General features: G+C 44.9%; 1 protein-coding gene across 1 annotated transcript in view; it reads right to left on the reverse strand.

The window, feature by feature from the left end:
• LOC145357724 (polycomb protein SCMH1-like) overlaps positions 1-18,828 on the reverse strand; it is a 172,008-nt gene that overhangs the window by 9,480 nt on the left and 143,700 nt on the right. Inside the window, exons 9-14 of the mRNA XM_080211148.1 lie at positions 9,002-9,252; positions 7,874-8,003; positions 6,312-6,512; positions 5,462-5,647; positions 3,435-3,566; positions 3,116-3,313 (exon numbers count right to left, since the gene is read on the reverse strand). Coding sequence (XP_080067274.1) covers positions 3,116-3,313; positions 3,435-3,566; positions 5,462-5,647; positions 6,312-6,512; positions 7,874-8,003; positions 9,002-9,252 — 1,098 coding nt within the window. The remainder of the gene's footprint in view (positions 1-3,115; positions 3,314-3,434; positions 3,567-5,461; positions 5,648-6,311; positions 6,513-7,873; positions 8,004-9,001; positions 9,253-18,828) is intronic.

Below are 18,828 nucleotides of genomic sequence, written 5' to 3' on the forward strand. Positions count from 1 at the left end.
ACTCCCTCTATAGCAAGGACATCCCTCCTCAGATAAGGACACCAAATTTGCACACAATACTCTGCAAAATCCCATACAACTGCCATACATCAAACCCAAACCCATACATCAAATGGGTGACCCCTCACAGCGCCCCGTAGAAACTTATAAAATTCTAACAGGGTTAGACAGGGTAGATTCAGAAAAAATGTCCCCAGTGGTCAGGGAATCCAGAATTGGGAGTCATAGTTTGCCGATAAGGGGTAAACCTTTTAGGACTAAGGGGGGAGAAATTTCTTCACAAATTTCTTCTAACATGAAAACAAAAACAGAAAATGCTGGAAAATCTCAGTAGGTCTGGCAGCATCTGTGGAGGGAGAATAGAGCCAACGTTTTGAGACTGGATGATTCTTCGTCAAAGCCCTGATGAACGTTCGTTCTTTTCTGTCCACCGGCGTTGGCAAACCTGTTGAGATTTTCCAGGATTGTAATTTTCTCAAATTCCTCCCGCCATTCTTTTCCCAGCTGTTTCTGGGATGTTACTTGTATTCTCCACAGTGAAGACTGATGTAAAATACCCGTTCAATTCACCTGCCATCTCCTCATTAAGTACCCAGACTCTCTTTCTATAGGACCAACACTCTGTTTAGAGCAAGGGGGTGGGGGGGTCGGGGAGGGAAAAGAGAGAGAGAGAGAGAGAGACACAAACAGAGACCGGTTGGGGGTGGGGGAGAGGGAGGGACAGAGAGAGAGAGAAAAAAGACTGAGTGACAGAAAGAGAGACAGACCAAGTAAGAGAAAGAAAGAGAGAGGGAGAGAGACAGAGAGAGGGAGAGACACAGAGATGGGGGGAAAGAGAGGGAGAGAGACAGACAGTGACAGAAGGAGGAGAGGGAGAATGACAGAGACAGACAGAGAGATAGAGAGAGATAGACAGAGAAAGACAGAGAGAGACAGACAGACACAGAGAGAGAGAGACAGACAAAGAGCGGAATTTTCCCATCCTGCCAGCCACAGGAATCGTAGCAGGTGGGGGACAGAGCATGCAAGGGTCCATTGACCTCAGGTGGGATTTTCCAGTCTTGGGGCGAGTGCTGCCGGATATCCCACCCTGAGAGAAAGAGGCAGAGAGAGAGAGAATGATATAGTCATTAAAATCAAGAATGAAATTTCAAGTGGCCAATGAAATTTCATGTAGAGAAGTGCAAAATGATCCATTCTGGTGGGAAGGAGGAGGCTAGATAATTTAACTGGTGGCACTGGGTCCATATTGGCAGCCCTGTATTGTCACCTCAGCAGCATAATTGTTCCTAATTGCTAGGATATTTGTTTTAATGCTCTTCTGCTGTTTTTAGTGTTTTCCCCTGGTGTTTTGCAGTGTAGAACTTGATTGTGTTGATTGACATTAATATCAGGTGACTGGGTGGAGCTAGGCTTACACAGAAAAATTAAGCGCAGTTGCTTTTTGGGAGCTGTAGAAATAAGAAATAGCTTTGAGTCTGGTGATTGAGAGCTGCCAGAGACCAGGTTTATTTCTCTGAAGTTCTGCTGTTTGAGGATACATCCTTCTCTGGAAACTGCTGTCTGGATCTCCATGCAGAGGTGTTAAAAGTCTAGAAGTTTAGCATAAACATGAACATGTTTATCTTTGGTGCGAACTAGTTCTAAATAAGGAATTTACGTGTATGGAGAACACTGCTGAACTGGAACAATAGAGATAGCTAGCTGTTAAGAATTATACTTTGTCATGTTTAAGTATTTAAACTGTGAAAAGTTATGCTAATTCTTTTTGTTATATTCTAATTGTGTTCTTGAATAAAGGTTGTTTTGATAAAAGCTTCTGAGTGGGTCAAGTCATAGAATCCGTTCAGTGCAGAAGAGGCCTTTCGGCCTATCAAGTCTGCACCAACCCTCTGAAAGAGTATCTACCCAGGCCCTATCCCTGAAATCCAAACATTTACCATGGCTAATCCATCTAACCTACACATCTTGGGATACTAAGGGGCAACTTAGCATGGCCAATCCACCTTAACCTGCACATCTTTTGACTGTGGGAGGAAATAGGAGAGCAGAGAGGAAACCCATGCAGACACGGGGAGAACATGCAAACTCCACATAGACAGTCACCCGAGCTGGGAACTGAACCCAGGTTCCTGGTGCTGTGAGGCACCAGGAACCATGTGCCACCCTATCATACCTGGATTAAAACATCTAATGCTTACCCCGATGCCAAACTCAAAGGTAAAAGTTGGCGTCTAGGCTAACTTCATAATTCTGGATGATTTTAAGCTTATTTAAGGTGCACTGGAGCAAGCCGCCAGCAATATGCTGAAGTAGTTATTTTTAAAGGATGATACAAAGGTATCCTTGTTAAATAATTATTGCTTCCATTGTCTACATTAAGCATTGTCAGCACAAGGTCTTTCCAAAGAAACAGTTTGATAAGTATTGCATACCAGTGTCGCTAAGAATCTATTCCAGTGTAAAAATTTGTCAGCTAAAGTTTGATAGGAGCACTAGGTTGATAAGGGGTTTCACTAGGTTGATTCCAGAGTTGAGAGGGTTGTCTTATGAGGAGAGACTGAGTCAAATGGAACTATACTCACTGGACTTAGGAGAATGAGGGAAGATCTTATAGAAACATATAAGATTATGGTGGGAATTGAGAAGATGGAAGCAGGGAAGTTGTTTCCACTGGGGGGTGAAACTAGAACTAGGGGGCATGGCCTCAAAATAAGGGGGAGCAGATTTAGGACCGAGTTGAGGAGGAACTTCTTCACCCAAAGGTTGTGAATCTGTGGAATTCCGAGCCCAATGAAGCAATTGAGGCTACCTCATTGAATGTTTTTAAGGCAAGGATAGGTAAATTTTTAAACTATAAAGGAATTAGGGGTTATGGTGAGCAGGCGCGTAAGTGGAGCTGAATCCATGAAAAAATTAGCCGCGATCTTATAGAATAGCGGAGCAGGCTCGAGGGATCAGATGGCCTACTCCTGCTCCTAGGTCTTATGTACAGCTGAGGTAATGTAGACTGGTAAATATGAAGTCGACAAAACATTCTGACAAAAGCTAGACATGATAAGAAAGCATAGGAAGGAGACCTGGAAATACTGGAGATGAACAGCTTGGAGCTTACCTCCTGAAAGTTGTCTCAAGGTCCCCATGTTATTTTGTGTTAGGCTTGCTGAATGGTGCAGAGAACGATAAGCCCAGAACTCCCTGGAACTCCTACTTGGAGGGCTGCATGAATTTACAGAATTAAGGGCAGAATCCATGGGATCTAGCCGGTGTTCCGTGGGGCCTGGATGTCCGTCGTCCAGTATAAAGGTTTCAGCTGGAAAAAGTGGATCAGGCGTCAAGAATGAGCTTCATGAACACGTGTAGAACATTATCACTCTGGGCTCAAAACAGATTAGATCAATTTCCTAAACCAGTGAAGTCAGAAAAGGTCTTACCTTCCGAAGGGTGTCGGTCAGCTTTCGGTAGTTTGGGTGATAGAGGTGCGCTGAACGGTGGGGAATCTTGTGTATACCTTTTTGTTCCTCTTCCTGGTCCCTGAACAACTCCCTCCTCCGATTCATTTTTTGCTGGTGAAAGATGGACAATGCAAAGCTGTTATCATATTTGCTCATTTTTTTCTTTTCTGCTGGTCGGATGTCTCCTACCTCAAAATCTTCCAACCCACAATTTGCTGATAGGTGTTACACTGGTTTTATTGTGGCCTCTCTACCCTGAGATCCTGCTCACTGGGAAGTCTCCTATTCAGCAACGTGGGCATCGCTGGCTGGGCCAGCACTTATTGCACTATTGAATTTGGGATGTGTGCGCGCGCGCGTGTGTGTGTGTGTGTGTGTGTGTGTGTGTGTGTATCAATGCCAGGTTGCTAGAACAGGTGTGACATAGAAGGCAAAAAGCCAGCCAGCCACGGGCAGCACCCCAGTAATATCTCCATCCCTGTCTCTCTCTCTCTGATAACTGAAATAAGCCAAGTTAGCTGAAATGGAAACAGGGAAGCTTTTCTGCCAAACTGTAGAACACCGAAATCTCAAAACTGACCGTTCACCTGCTAAAGTCAGCACTACTGGAATCTCAAAACCCACTATTCTACTGTTACAGTCAACGCTACTGAAATATTGGGCAGGATTTCACAGCCTTGCTTGTCTTGAAACCATAAAATCCTGCCCAAGGTCAACAGACGTTTCCAAGTTCCACACCTCGCCCACTCCAATGCCTGTGGCAGAGGGGTGGGAAAATTCTGGCCATTGAATCACAATAGCCGCAACAGCTCCTCTGTGTTCTGCATGTTCTCCCCATGTCTGCGTGGCTTTCCTCCGGGTGCTTCAGTTTCCTCTCTCACTCCAATAGATGCGTTGGTCAGGTGCACCACAGAAGGCATTCTTTCTGCTTGTATCACAGCTTGGTATGGCTCGTGCTCTGCCCAAAACTGCCAGGAACTACAAAGGGTCGTGAATGTAGTCCAATCCATCACACAAACCAGCCTCCCATCCATTGACTTGCCTATCCTTCCCATTGCCTCAGAAAAGCAGCCAACATGATTAAGGACCTCAGGCATCTCGGGCATTCCCTCTTCCATCGGGGAAAAAGATTCAAAAGTCTGAGGACACGTACCAACTAACTCAAGAAGTTTCTTCCCTGCTGCCATCAGACTTTTGAATGGACCTACCTCACACTAAGTTGATCTTTCTCTACACCTTAGCTATGACTGTCACACTACATTCTGCACTCTCTCCTTTCCTCTCTATGAGCGGTATGCTTTGTCCGTACATCATGCAAGAAACAATACTTTTCACTGTATGTTAATATATGTGACAATAATAAATCAATTCATTAGCCATGCTACATTCAGTGTACCCGAACAGGTGCCGGAGTGTGGCGACTATGGGATTTTCATAATAACTTCATTCCAGTGTTTATGTAGAATCATAGAATCTACAGTGCAGAAAGAGGCCATTTACCCCATTGAGTCTGCACCAACCACAATTCCACCCAGGCCCTATCCCCATAACCCCATGCATTTATCCGAGCTAGTCCCCCTGACACTCAGGGGCAATTTATCATGGCCAATTCACCTAACCCATACATTTTTGTACTGTGGGACAAAACTGAAGCACCCGGAGGAAACCCACGCAGACATGGGGAGAATGTGCAGACTCCACACAGACAGTAAACCAAGGCAGGAATCGAACCTGGGTCCCTGGCGCTGTGAGGCAGCAGTGAAAACCACTGTGCCACCATGCCAACCTTCGTAAGCCTACCTATGACACTAATAAATAAACTTTAAAACTTTGTTTCCCTTGTAATATTTAATAGTGATTGATTGAAAAGAGTCTTGCAAAATGTTACTGATTTTTGTCAAGAAAATATTACACCGTGCAAATTTGCAACATTTTCACAAAAATCTTCAGGTAGAAACTTCAATCAAAAATTCCCAAAATATCCTTCTTCCAGGTTGTAACGGTACCTGACATGAACCGGTCCCTCCCATATTCAGTCATGTGATTGGCTGCATTGATCTGACTGAAAGGCTGATTCCCAAAGAGGTTGTCACATCGCAGGCTCCGGCATAACTTCTCCAGAAAGCGCAGGGCGTACACAACACTGTTTACCGCTGGCAGGTTTAAAGTATGTTGCTCACGGTCAAATGAGGCTAAGAAATAGAACAAAGGAAAAATGAAAAGAATCTCATTGAAGAAGAGAACAACACAGTGCATTGGTTACTGGTCATAATCAGAGAATCCCAACATACATTCGGCCCAACGAGTCTGCAATGTCCACTATCCCGCCCAGGCCCTATTCCCGTAATTCCACATGATTACCCTGCTCATCCCCCTGTCACTCAGGTCAACTTAGCATGGCATCAGCCTAACCTGCACATCTTTGACTGTGGGAGAAAACCAGTGCACCGGGAAGAAACCCACGCAGACACGAGGAGAATGTGCAAACTCCACACAGGCAGTGACCCAAGTCAGGAATCGAACCCGGATCTCTGGTGCTGTGAGGTAGCAGTGCTAACTACTGTCTGGTGGCCACTGCGCCACCGTGCCAACCCCGTGTAATTGAGTTCTTGTGGGGTACATCCAGTTCGTCAGAAATAACTAAACGTTTTCAAAATGTCTAAATAATTCACTATCAATTAACATGTTCATTTTAAAGTTGTGCTCTTTGGATTAAAGAACTGCAACTATTTAGTCTTTTAAACCCTGGGTTACGAACATAGGAACTTTCAGACTGAGTCCACAGACAAAATATTAACCACTGAAAACAGCATTGGCAAGGGCAACATGTGTAAGCCTGATGTGTTGTTCACATACCAGATATCACCTCTCCACCATGCCCCTGCTTCAGGAAGGAGAAAACCATCTTCTGATTGTACGCACAGTCTATGCAGGCTTGGACAGCCTGTTGCAAGACAACTGAAGCCCGAGCGGGTCCAAAGTGATCTGGAAGTTGCTGCACCTTTTTCCTGTCCAGGTGTGGTCCTGCATTGCCGTTTTTGTTCAAGTAAACACAGACTAAACATACACAAAACATACAGAAGATAGATAATTACATTCCCAAGTTGTCACGCAGAAGTAACAAACACTAGACACCTTTCAAGCAAGATGGCAGGAATGGTACATTGGCCTTCACTGCAGCAGGGGTTGAGTACAGGAACAAGGGTGTCTTTCTGCAGCTGTGCAGAGCCTTGGTATCCTTGTCTTTAAGACAGAGAGAGATAGGTTCTTGATTGGAACGTAAGAACTACGAACAGGAGTAGGCCATCTGGCCCCTCGAGTCTGCTCTACCATTCAATAAGATCACAGCTGATCTTTTCATGGACTCAGCTCCACTTACCCACCCCACTAAGGGGATCAGGGGTTATGGGGAAAAGACAGGAGAATGGGGATGAGAAAAATATCAGCCATGATTGAAGGCGGAGCACACTCAATGGGCTGAGTGGCCTAATTCTGCTCCTATGTCTTGTGGTGAGGCCACAACTGTAGCATTGTGTGTGCAGTTCAGATCTCCTTAACTAAGAAAGGATAAACTTGCTATAAAGAGAGTTCAGCAAAGGTTCACCAGACTGATTCCTGGAATGGCAGAATCATTGTACAAGGAAAGATTGGGTTAACTGAACCTGTATTCACTGGAATTTAGGAGAATGAGAGGGTTTCTAATTGAAACATTTAACATTCTGACAGGGCTGGACAGACTGGATGAAGGGATATTGTTTCCTCTGTCTGGGGTGGGACAGTGCCTAGGACAAGAGGGTACAGTCTCAGGATATGGGTTAGGCCATTTAGGACTGAGATGAGGAGAAACTTCTTCACTCAGAGATTAGTGAATCTGTGCAATTCTCTATCACAGAAGGAGAGGGAGGCCAAGTCACTGATTTATTCGACGAGGAAACTGGTGGATTTTGTAAGGCAAGTGGACTTTACTACCTCTCTTGTCTTGAAATTGTAAAATCCCGCCCGAGATCAATGGACCTTCCTATTGCCTGCCCCTCGCCCACTTTGATTTTCTTGGTAGACAGGGTGGTAAAATTGGGGCGCCATTCTTTAAATGTGTGAAGGGATATGGGGAGAGCACTGGGGTGTGGTGTTGAGATCACGTTGAAAGATGGAGCAGGCTCAAAGGGCCAAATGGCCTGCTCTTGCTCCTATTTTCTATGTTTCTAGGAGATAGTCTTCACAGCAAGCACTTTGTCACCAATATACATAGAGACACCTCAAGAGTACACTATTATCAACCAGACCTCTTGTGCAGTAATGCAAGATGTTATGCAAGGTCAAAAGAGGATTTGTCTGAAACGAGTTGCTTTAGTATTCATGAAGAATTAAGTTAAACGAACTGTACTTCCGGCATTCAGATTCAATCCAACTCAGCTTACCTGTTGGAGACTGCATGATGGCTGTTCTAGGGATAGTGGCTGCATCTTGAGGAACTGTGCTAGTGTCTGGCTCTGGAGTGCTAGAGGTAGGGGAGGTTGGCACAGGATTCTGTAGGGTACGAGGTTTCCGCTACAAAAGAAAACAAAATTGTGGTTGTCAGGGATTCATTAACTTGGAGAATTGTCTCACAACTAGTAAAAAAACCTACCCAAACTACAGGAGCTCAATTCACAGAAAATTATTCAATAACTTTTCTGGCAATCCTTTGAGGTGCTGAAATTTAGCAATACTATAAATGCACACAAACTTAAAAATATAGGACATTGAATATTCAAAACAGAATGCATTCTAAATAATGGTTAGAGATTTTTTACTTCTTGCAATTTTTTGCCCAGATGAGAGTTGCTACAAGAGCCAAGCCTCCTTCGTTCTTTCTGGTTATATCACAGCTTGGTACGACTCCTGCTCTGCCTAAGACCCCAACAAACTACAAAGTCTATCACACAAACCAGCCTCCCATCCATTGACTCTGTCTACACTTCCCGCTGCCTCGGCAAAGCAGCCAGCATAATTAAGGACTCTCTTCCATCTCCTTCCGTCGGGAAAAAGGTACAAAAAGCTGAGGTCATGTACCGACCGATTCAAGAACAGCTTCTTCTCTGCTGCCATCAGACTTCTGAATGGACTTACCTTGCATTAAGTTTATGTTTCTCTACATCCTAGCTATGGCTGTAACACTACATTCTGCACCCTCTCATTTCCTTCTCTGTGAACAGTATGCTTTATCTGTATAGCGTGCAATAAACAATATTTTTCACTGTATGATAATACATGTGACAATAATAAATCAAATTAAATTAAATCAAATAGCGATTCTTGGGTAATAATTGCACAATGATGGGAGACATTTTCCGTTGTTCAACACCACTTTCATTTCCCATCTGTAAATCTCACAATTCACGCTCTGAGGTTACCTAGCACGAAGAGTATAACAATCCTGGCACAGCAGCAGGAAGGGGACAGTTGGCAACCCTAACTACATGCTTAAAAAAAAATGCCAACTATTCACCCATGTTAAATGAAAGGGTAGGTTTGGCAGGCCAGCTGCCACTCGGGGAATGAGCTACCTTGCTCCCAGGCTTTGGCCCTCTCTTCTTTGGGATTTTTAATGGTTCCACTGGCTTGGTGGATGACGGAATGGGATGCTGTATTTCGGACTTGTGTACACAGGTTGTCTGTCCCATGCGGCTCTTCTTTCTCCCGGGTTTGCGGCCACGCTGGACAGGAAGCTGCTCCGAGATGACCTCCACCGAGGTCTGCATGTTATGTTTCTCTGGGTTTACCTCCGGCGGAGTAGACAGAGTCTTTGAGATGACCACTGGAGGGGGAAGAAAAACAAACATACCCGAAAATCAATTTTTGCTCCATCATCTGCTGGATGTCACGATGAGCACTCTCACATTTTATGCTGAATTGATTAAGGACTTCTCATACAGTCACAGAGTTTTGTAGCCCATTTTCTAGGAGACAGTCTTCACAGACAAGTATTTTGTCATCAACGTATATGGACACACCTCAAGAATACACTTCTATCAACTCCACTTCTTGGGCAGTAATGCAAACTGTTAAACAAGGTCAAGAGAGGATTTACCTGAAATTATCCTGCTTTAGTATTCTTGCAAAACCAGGTTAAATAAACTAATCCTGCCAGCATTCAAATTCAATCCAACCTAAGCACTCAGCTTACCTGTTGGAAATGCATGATGGCTGTCTTTCAAATCTGCCAATTCCTTATTCTAAAACTATGATCTCTTATTCTAGAATGTCCATCAAGGGGAAACATCTGCTCGATATTTACCTTGTCAATTCCCTCAATTCGATCTCTCTCATTCTTCTAAACTCCAGTGAGTATCGGCCTAAACTGCTCAATCTCTCTTCATAAGTCAAGTGCTTCATCCCTGGAACCAACATGGTGAACCTTCCTTGAGCTGCCACTATTGCATTTACATCCTTCCTCAAGTAAGGGCGCCAAATCTATGCGCGGCACTGCGGATGCAACTCACCAATGTTGTTTACAGTCTTAATGATGAGGCAGAACGGCGGCAGAGTAGGAAAGAAATGGAAGCAAATCCAGCATTCCAGATCTGGAAGGACATCCTGCCCCATCTGCCCTAAGATCTGAGGTTGAGAACTGGCCCTTTCTATCACATGAAGACCCACTGCAGAAACCTGAGACCCTGGATAGATGTCGTTCTTGAATCAAGGTTCAACTGATAACTTCATAGTCTTCCCGAAGACCCTGATTAAATGTAGTGAGCACATCTGAGTTTACGAGAAATTTTTAATTCACCCCTTAGTAAGCAAAAGGGATATTTTCTCGTTAACTTTCAGCATGTCTTGTTTGCAGTGCACTAATTCAATAGATACCGAAAACATGTTTGTCCATAGATCTCTGAAGGCAGAAAGGGAGGTAAATAGGGTGGTGAAAAAGGCATATGGCACACTCGCCTTTATCAATCGTAGGATAGATTGCGAAAACAGAGCGGTCATAATCGAGCTGTATAAAACTTTGGTGAGGCTACAGCTGGAGTAGTGTGTGCAGTTCTGATCGCCACATTAAAGGAAGGATGTGGTCACACTGGAAGGGGTGCAGAGGAGATTCACCAGGGTGCTGCCTGGGATGGAACATTTAAGTTACAAAGAGAGGCTGGATAGGCTTGGGTCATTTTCTCTGGAGTAGAGAAGGCTGAGGGATGACCTGATTGAGGTGTTTAGGTTTATGAGGGGCACGGACAGGGTGGATAGGGAGCAGCTGTTCCCCCTAGTTGAAGGGTCAGTTAGGAGGGACACAAGTTAAAAGTGAGGGGTGGGAGGCTTAGGGGGGGATTTGAGAAAAACCTTTTTTTTTACCAAGAAGGTGGTGAGGGTCTGGAATGCGCTGCCTGGAAGGGTGGTGGAGGCGGGATGCTCACATCCTTTAAAAAGTACCTGGATGAGTACTTGGCACACCATAACATTCAAGGCCATGGACCAAGTGCTGGCAAGTAGGATTAGGTGGGCAGGTCAAGATCTTTCATGCATTGGTGCGGACTTGATGGGCTGAAGTTCTTCTTCTGCATTGTAGTATTCTGTGATTCTACAGGCAGCACAGTGGCACAATGGTTAGCACTGCTGCCTCACAGTGCCAGGTACCCAGTTCGATTCCCAGCTTGGGTCATTGTCTGTGCGGAGTCTGTAAGTTCTCCCCATGTCTGTGTGGGTTTCCTCCGGGTGCTCCAGTTTCTCCCCACAGTCCAAAAGACGTGCATTGGCCTTGCTAAATTCTCCCTCAGTGTACCTGAACAGGCGCCAGAGTGTGGTGACTAGGGGATTTTCACAATAACTTCACTGCAGTGTTAAGTAAACCTACTTGTGATTAATAGATAAACTTTAACTTTACTCTCCTGTATCTGAAGCAGCTTACAGCTCAATTCACTATTAAAAATAGATACTCCATTCTCTGCCAGCATTGAATAATGACTAACAGAGAAAATGCTGGAAAATCTCTGCAGGTCTAACAGCATCTGTAAGAAGAGAAAAAGGCTGACGTTTCGAGTCCAGATGACCCTTTACCAAAGCTAAAAGACATAGAAAGTGGGAGATATTGAGACTGCAGGGAATGAAAGATGAGTCATAGCCACAGAAACCAGGGGAAAGGCTGCTCATAGAGAGAATAATTGGATAATGACCGCGCATTTACACAAGTTGGTTCTATCTTCATGAAAAACAGCACAAAGTGTGCTGCTACTACAGTCTTCCCACCTTGCTTCAGGTTACCACCATTAATCAATTCCACAACATTCTGAGTAGCCTTGGGAACACCACAAAATGGAGTTGGCACTAGAGGGATTTTGCAGTCATTCCACATTGTGGGATTGTCACTTAATTAATTTAATTTGCTGAGAGCCACCAGTAAGAAAGCTGCAAAAATTAAACAATGGTCCAGTAACATAATTGCTGTTGCAGCTGGATAATATGATATGCTGCATCAAAGGCTTAGGCAGAAACAAGGTCCCTCTGAGTGCCATAATTAAATGTTTAGATTTACATCCATTTACCATTCACACCAGGCTTGCAAGCTACTCTCAACTGATTGCTTTTTACAACAAATTAAAATTAATGCCTTACATCCACCGTACTCCTTTCTCCATTGCCCATATCGGATTTCTTGTCAATTAATGCTCACAGAAGAGCATTAACCAGGTGGCAGGTGAGGGACACGCCCCGCACAAGGCCCACAAAGCAAATCCTGCTTGGTTACTTGTGGGCTCCAGAGGGAAGGGAACATTCAGTGACATCCAACGCTTGACTGCCGAACCCAGTGTCAGAAAGGAGCAAGCCCACAGTCAAAACCTCTGCCCCCCCCCCTGCCCCCCACCATCACTCATCTGTGATGCCCTCAGCGACAGACACAATGGGCTGAATGGCTACAGTACAGAAGGGGGCCATTCTGTAAGATCCTGGACCTCGAGTGGGCGCATTACCAGCAGCTACCCACGGTGGTGCTACTGAGCACTGAAGAGATCGGCAGCTCCCATGGGAGGGGACGGGGAGGGTGGGATTTCCATGCTGTTGGGGAAGGCCCATTGGTGCCCAATTTAAGTGCCTCTCTAGCACTTAATGTAGCAAGCCTTCCCAAAAGAGGTGACACAAGGCCCTCGCTGGGGTCCAAGCCACTGAAACTAAATTCTACCCACAACATATAAAGAGATTTAAAGATAAGTTAACAAAATAAGTAAATTATGAGCTTCCAAGTATCATAGAAAAATCACAGAATCCTACAGTGCAGAAGCAGGCCATTCAGCCCATCGAGCCGTCAATAATCCCACCCAGGCCCTATCTCTGTAACTCCCATATTTACCCCAGCTAGTCCCTCTGACACTCAGGGGAAATTTAGCAAGGCCAATCCACCAAACCTGTACATGTTTGGACTTTAGGAGGGAAACTGGAGCACCCAGAGGGAACCTGCGCAGACCCAGGTGGAATGTACAAACTCCACACAGACACTGACCCAAGGCTGGAACTGAACCCTGGTCCCTGCGCTGTGAGGCAGCAGTGCTAATCACTGTGCCGCCCCCTAAGATTTGCACTGGGCTCACTTGGGATTTGAACCCAGGCCCTCTCACATTCTAATATTGCGCCCTAAGGAGAATCGTATCCCAGGAGAATCGTACCCCTGGACCATCCAGCCAACCGTTGCATTTTATGGCACTCTGAAAGTTTCAATGATGAATGAACTCCGCAGGAAATTTAGCCACAAGTTCTCCTCAGCCAAGAGTAGCATTGAAACTAATGTGAACTTTAGTGTAAATAACATGGAGGAATTTCTGGGTTCAGCAACATAAACATATTAGAAGGAAAACTTGAATGATAACAAAGAAGATCATTTCCCTTGTGCACTTATTTCCAAGTTTACTTTAGGAAATATTGTGAAGATTCCCCAGCATTGTGGGCTTAACTTTCTCATTGAGTCGTAGAAGTTTAAAGCACAGAACATCAAGGACAACATTTGCAAAGTTTGGCAACAGCTTTCTTCTTGTGTGTTTGCCTTTTATTATGAGGGCATTGGGAATGAGTCCAACAGTCCACAAAACAGATAGCAGCAGAGAACAAGAAGGAGCCTCAGATCCAATTACAGAAATAGGCAGAGTGCACAAAATCGGTGAGTATATTCCGAGGGTGTTGTGAGATATTCTCAACTAAAGCAGCACAATTCAAAGTCATGCGCCGCTGATGTTCAACAAAGATACAATGATTTACCACACTGCCAGTCTTGGCAAGCAATGCTCGCATTAAAAACCACCATGCCAAGTACTGGTGGCACAAAATAAAACCACAATGCACAACAATAAAAGAGAGAACATACCAGTCAAGTGCCCTGCTACCTCACGGATGAAGCCTTGAAGGGAGAATCAAGACACAGAGCAGGAACGAGCGCATCGATGGACGGACACCACAGCTTTCACTCTTCTGTCAACTTTTGGAAACAATAATAATCCAGGCAAGCCTCCTCCAGTGCTCATAACAAACCTTGTCCTGAAATGAGCTTGAGGCACAGACACTGTAATAGCTGTTTATACACACACGGTATGTTGGAAAATGCCTGCTGGCACATTCCGGAGAGATTTATGTATACACTACAACTAACAGGTTGGCCCTCTTCTAACTGCCAAAACCTACAGGGTGAAAAAAAAAAGGTCTTTCATTACAAATGGCAAAAGGGTTTGTATGAAAAGGGGGTAGAATTGAACATGAAGCCACAGAAATAAGGGAAACACACCCTGAGTGTTTCAGCTACAATGACCTTCCTTTTCTTGCAATTTAGCTACCAGAAGTTCATGAACTTTTCTGAATATGTTTGAGTGAGTGTATAACAGGCAAATCTGTCCCAAGTCAATGCTTCTTTCAGGATTACAATGCAAACACAGCAATTCAACTGAAACGATGATTACATCTGACTGGCAAGTTCAGATAGCAACTGCAAGAAAATAATCACTTGGTTTCTGTTCCGTCTTAGTCTACAGCACAGTCTGCTAAATCTTCAGCAGTATTCTTCACTGCAGGGATAACCACAGTTAAACCCCTAATAATCCACAATGTTAGTGTGGATACATGATACATTATTACATTGAGGCCAGAAACAGTTTTGCATAATTTTTGTAATTTGCATCATGCACCAGAGCAGTTTTTGTACCATCTTCAAATGTCACACGTTACTCAGTGTTAGAGATGGAGGCAGCGCCATCGGAGGATCTCAAAACGAAAGTGGGGCACGAACTGAAAAGGAAAATATGTGCATAGTCACGGGGAGAAGGCAGAACAGTGACACTGGGTCAAATTGTCCTTCCAGAGGGTCAGCACACACACTGGCTGGAATGTTATGGCCATCTCACACCGGTGGGATTTTCCCTTCCCACTGTAGTGAACAGAGATTTGTCTGGGTGCCAAGTTCTCCAACATCGCTGCAGTGGGAGCGGTGAGAATGGCAGGTAAGATGGCACCCTTTGGGTTTACCTGGCAGGGGTGAAACCATGAACACCCGGCAGGGGAAAGATCCACAGCAATTATCTTCTTGACTGATACTCACTAGTACTGGGTAAATGCGCATGGGCATGTAGTCTTGAAGTGAAGTTAAAGTATTTGGCCCTCATGCCTGTCACCGCAGAGCCTACACTCACTCTCTAACCCATGGGTGAAGAGTAGCCATGAGACAAGTCATTGGAGAATTGCCATCAAAACTGAGCAACACCCACATTCCCCCATTAGTCAGGAGAGCGGAAGGTTGACCGATAACAATGACAAAGTAAAATACACAGCAAGGAAAGCTTTTCCATGCAAATGGGAGAAAAGAGACTTGTTTTTACGTCACACTTTTCACCACCACCTCGCAGAACTTCACAGCCAAAAGAGTATTTTTTTGAAGTGTAGTCACTATTAGAAATGTTGGAAAGATGTGTAGGTTAAGTGAATTGGCCATGTTAAAATTGCCCCATATTGAGGCAGATACGATAGTGACACTTAAGATTTATCTGAACAGACACACAAACAGACGGGGAATAGAGGGATATAAGCTGTTGGTTTAGATAGGATAACATGGTCGGTGCAGGCTTGGAGGGCTGAAGGGCCTATTCCTGTGCTGTTCTTTGTGTCGGGGGGATTAGCAGGGTAAATACGTGGGGTTACGGGGATACGGCTTGGGTGGGGTTATTGATGGTGCAGACTTGATGGACCAATCCTCCTGTACTGTTGATGCCTATGAAATGTGGCAGCCAATTTGCTCACAGCAAACTCCCTCAAATACCAAATGATGAAGCCGAGATAATGTTGTTGTTTTGAGGAATAAATATCATCAGTGGGAGTAACACCCCTCCCCCTTTGTCTGTGGGATCTTTTACATCCAATTTGGAGGGCAAAAAAAAAACAGTTTAGCTTCTCATCCACAGGACCGCATCTCCAACAGTGCAGCACGCCCTCAGTGCTGGACTGAACAGTCAGCCTGGAATTCTGTGCTGAGGTCCTGGAGAGGGTTTGAACCCCGAACCTTGTAACTCAAAAGTGGAGAACCGTAGCTGACACGAATGGAAGCGGCGGGTCCCACTCATGGTCTGAGCCAAGCAGCCAATCACACTCCCGCTCACGTTCACATCTCTGACCGTCCACTAAACCACGGGCAATTGAGGCCGATTGTGACTCTCTGTTGAGATTCCACTCCTATGACTGAACATGACCTTCTGGATAGCAAGAATGAGCAGGAAAAGCCTTTAAACTACTCAGCAAATGGGAGCTCTTGATTTGCCCTTTTTGATCATTGAGATGCTATTTATCTCTACCAAAACTGTCAGGCTTCTTTTCAAATGTCTCCCTGTCAGACAGTGCGGTTTTGATTTACGCAGTGACTCGATGATCCAGGTTGCTGAACATGGGAAGGGGGGTTGGGTAGGAATTTGATAGAAAAACCCACTGACTAAAAGTTTGAGTAAATTTTGCAAGGCTCTCATTCAAGGGATTTAACCGTAGCCTTTTACAGCTCAATGAACGCAAAGAACAGTTTATCTCGGACAGAATATTTCAGGCAATACCCCACAATTCCAGGCTACGAGATCAGTCAGATTCCAATTGATTGTAAACTCCATCCACCTCCCCCCCTCAGTCTTCAGCTCTCTCACCTGAAACATAGAAACTAGAAGCAGGAGTAGGCCATTCGGCCCTTCGAGCCTGCTCTGCCATTCATCTTGGTCATGGCTGATCATCAAATCCAATATCCCTATCCCCTCTTCCCTCCATGTCTCATGATCCCTTTAGCCCCACATTTTGGCCTCAGCTACATTCTGTGGTAGTGAATTCCACTCATTGACCACCCTCTGGGTGAAAAGATTTCTCCTCACCTCAGTTCTAAAAGGTTCACCCCTTATCCTCAAACTATGACCCCTAGTTCTGGACTGCCCCACCATCAGGAACATGCTTCCTGCAACTACCCTGTTCGAATTTTATAAGTTTCTACGAGATCCTCTCTTACTCTTCTAGACTCCAATGAATATAATCCTAACCGATTTAATCTCTCTGAAGGAGCTGATTTTTCCTCCAGGCTATAGCTAGCTCCATGGTTACCTGCAGTACATCAAACATGTATGTTTGAGCCTGCGTGTGTTTGTCTTGACCACGTGGACATCATCAGTGTATTTAATTTTGTTGACAGGCTTGGACATGTGAGTGAATATAAGACAAGGGTAACGTCACACTTTTCCCACATGACTGTATCTCACAGCATGGTAAGAAGTCTAAAAACATCAGGTTAAAGTCCAACAGTTTATTTAAATAAACCTGCTGGGCTTTAAACTGGTGTTGTGAGACTTCTTACTGTGCTTACCCCAATCCAACGCTGGCATCTCCACATTATCACAACACGTACAGGCCCATCCCCAACCAAGGTGATGTCCTAGGAGAACTGAAAAGGAGATGAAAACCTAGGACAACTTGCAGAAAAAGGTCGAGGAGAATAATTTCCAATATATATAGGTGATCAAACCTAATCCAGGAGACCACTCTGTTCCCGTATTCCCCGGAGTATCAATTTGCAGTGGGTTTGTGAGACTACAATCAGGAATGTTAACCTTTGATAATCTTTCCTCCCTAACTCAGGGAACTCAAACCAAACCAGAGCACGTCCAACTGCAACCTGGCCGAGATCAACCACTTCGATACAGAACGGGACTCAACCGATACGATTTAGAGTTACTGAATAAACCATCGAGCGAGGGTGGGGTGCTTTGTCCAATACAAGTTGCGTCCTGCTTCTGGATCAGCCACGATGTGGAGTTGCCAGCGTTGGACTGGGGTAGGCACAGTAAGCAGTCTCACAACACCAGGTTAAAGTCCAACAGGTTTATTTGGTAGCACGAGCTTTCAGAGCACCGCACACTCACCTGATGAAGGGGCAGTGCTCTGAAAGCTCGTGCTAACAAGTAAACCTGTTGGACTTTAACCTGGTGTTGTGAGACTGCTTCCTCTGGATCAGTATTAAGGGTTAGGAAAGATGTCACATTGCTGCTACACCACATGGAACAAACTGGAAACTGACCGAGTCCATTCAAACAATTCTCCCCAGACATTAACTCAAGAATGGCAGAGATTTTCAGAGTAACTTCACTGCAGTGTTAATGTAAGCCTACTTGTGACCAATAAATAAATGAAACTTTTAAAAACTTTAAAAGGAATAGAGAGTAGTTATTGTTGCGAGGAATAATTATCCGTAGGATCAGGGACACGGGGTGGCAAACAAAGTGAGCAGGGGGAGAGAGAATCTCTACAGTGCAGAAAAGGCCATTCAGCCCATCGAGTCTGCACTGACTCTCTGACAAAATACCTTACCCGGACCCTCTTCCCCACCTTATCCCTGTAACCCCACGCACTTACCATGGCTAATCCATCTAATGTACACACCCTGGGACACTAAGGGGCAATTTAGCATGGCCAATCCACTTACCCTGCACATCTTTGGACTGTGGGAGGAAACTGCAGCACCCAGAGGAAACCCACGTAGACCCCTGGGGAGAGTGTGCAAACTCCACACCTCGAAGGGCTAGATGGCCTACTCCTGCTCCTATTTCTTATGTTCTTATGACAGTAACCGATATTGAACCCAGATCCCTGGTGCTGTGAGGCAGCAGGGCTAACCACTGTGCCATCGTGTTAGGCAGAGGCATGCTTTAAACTCCATGTGCTTTGCCCGCTCTACCAGAGAACGATGGCACCCATTCAATAATCTTCTGTTATCGTCTTGCAAACATTTTCCTTTGTGTCAAAATGGAATTGCACTTCCTTGTTGTGAAAGAGCAATGTTTTCAGTCACAAATACTGAGCACTGCAGCTGTTCAATCATTTTACAGTGAATGTGTTAATCAGATTCCTCAGCTCA

The sequence above is a fragment of the Carcharhinus amblyrhynchos genome, chromosome 24, assembly GCF_965287045.1.
Source record: "Carcharhinus amblyrhynchos chromosome 24, sCarAmb.v2.hapA, whole genome shotgun sequence".
Taxonomy (NCBI): domain Eukaryota; kingdom Metazoa; phylum Chordata; class Chondrichthyes; order Carcharhiniformes; family Carcharhinidae; genus Carcharhinus; species Carcharhinus amblyrhynchos.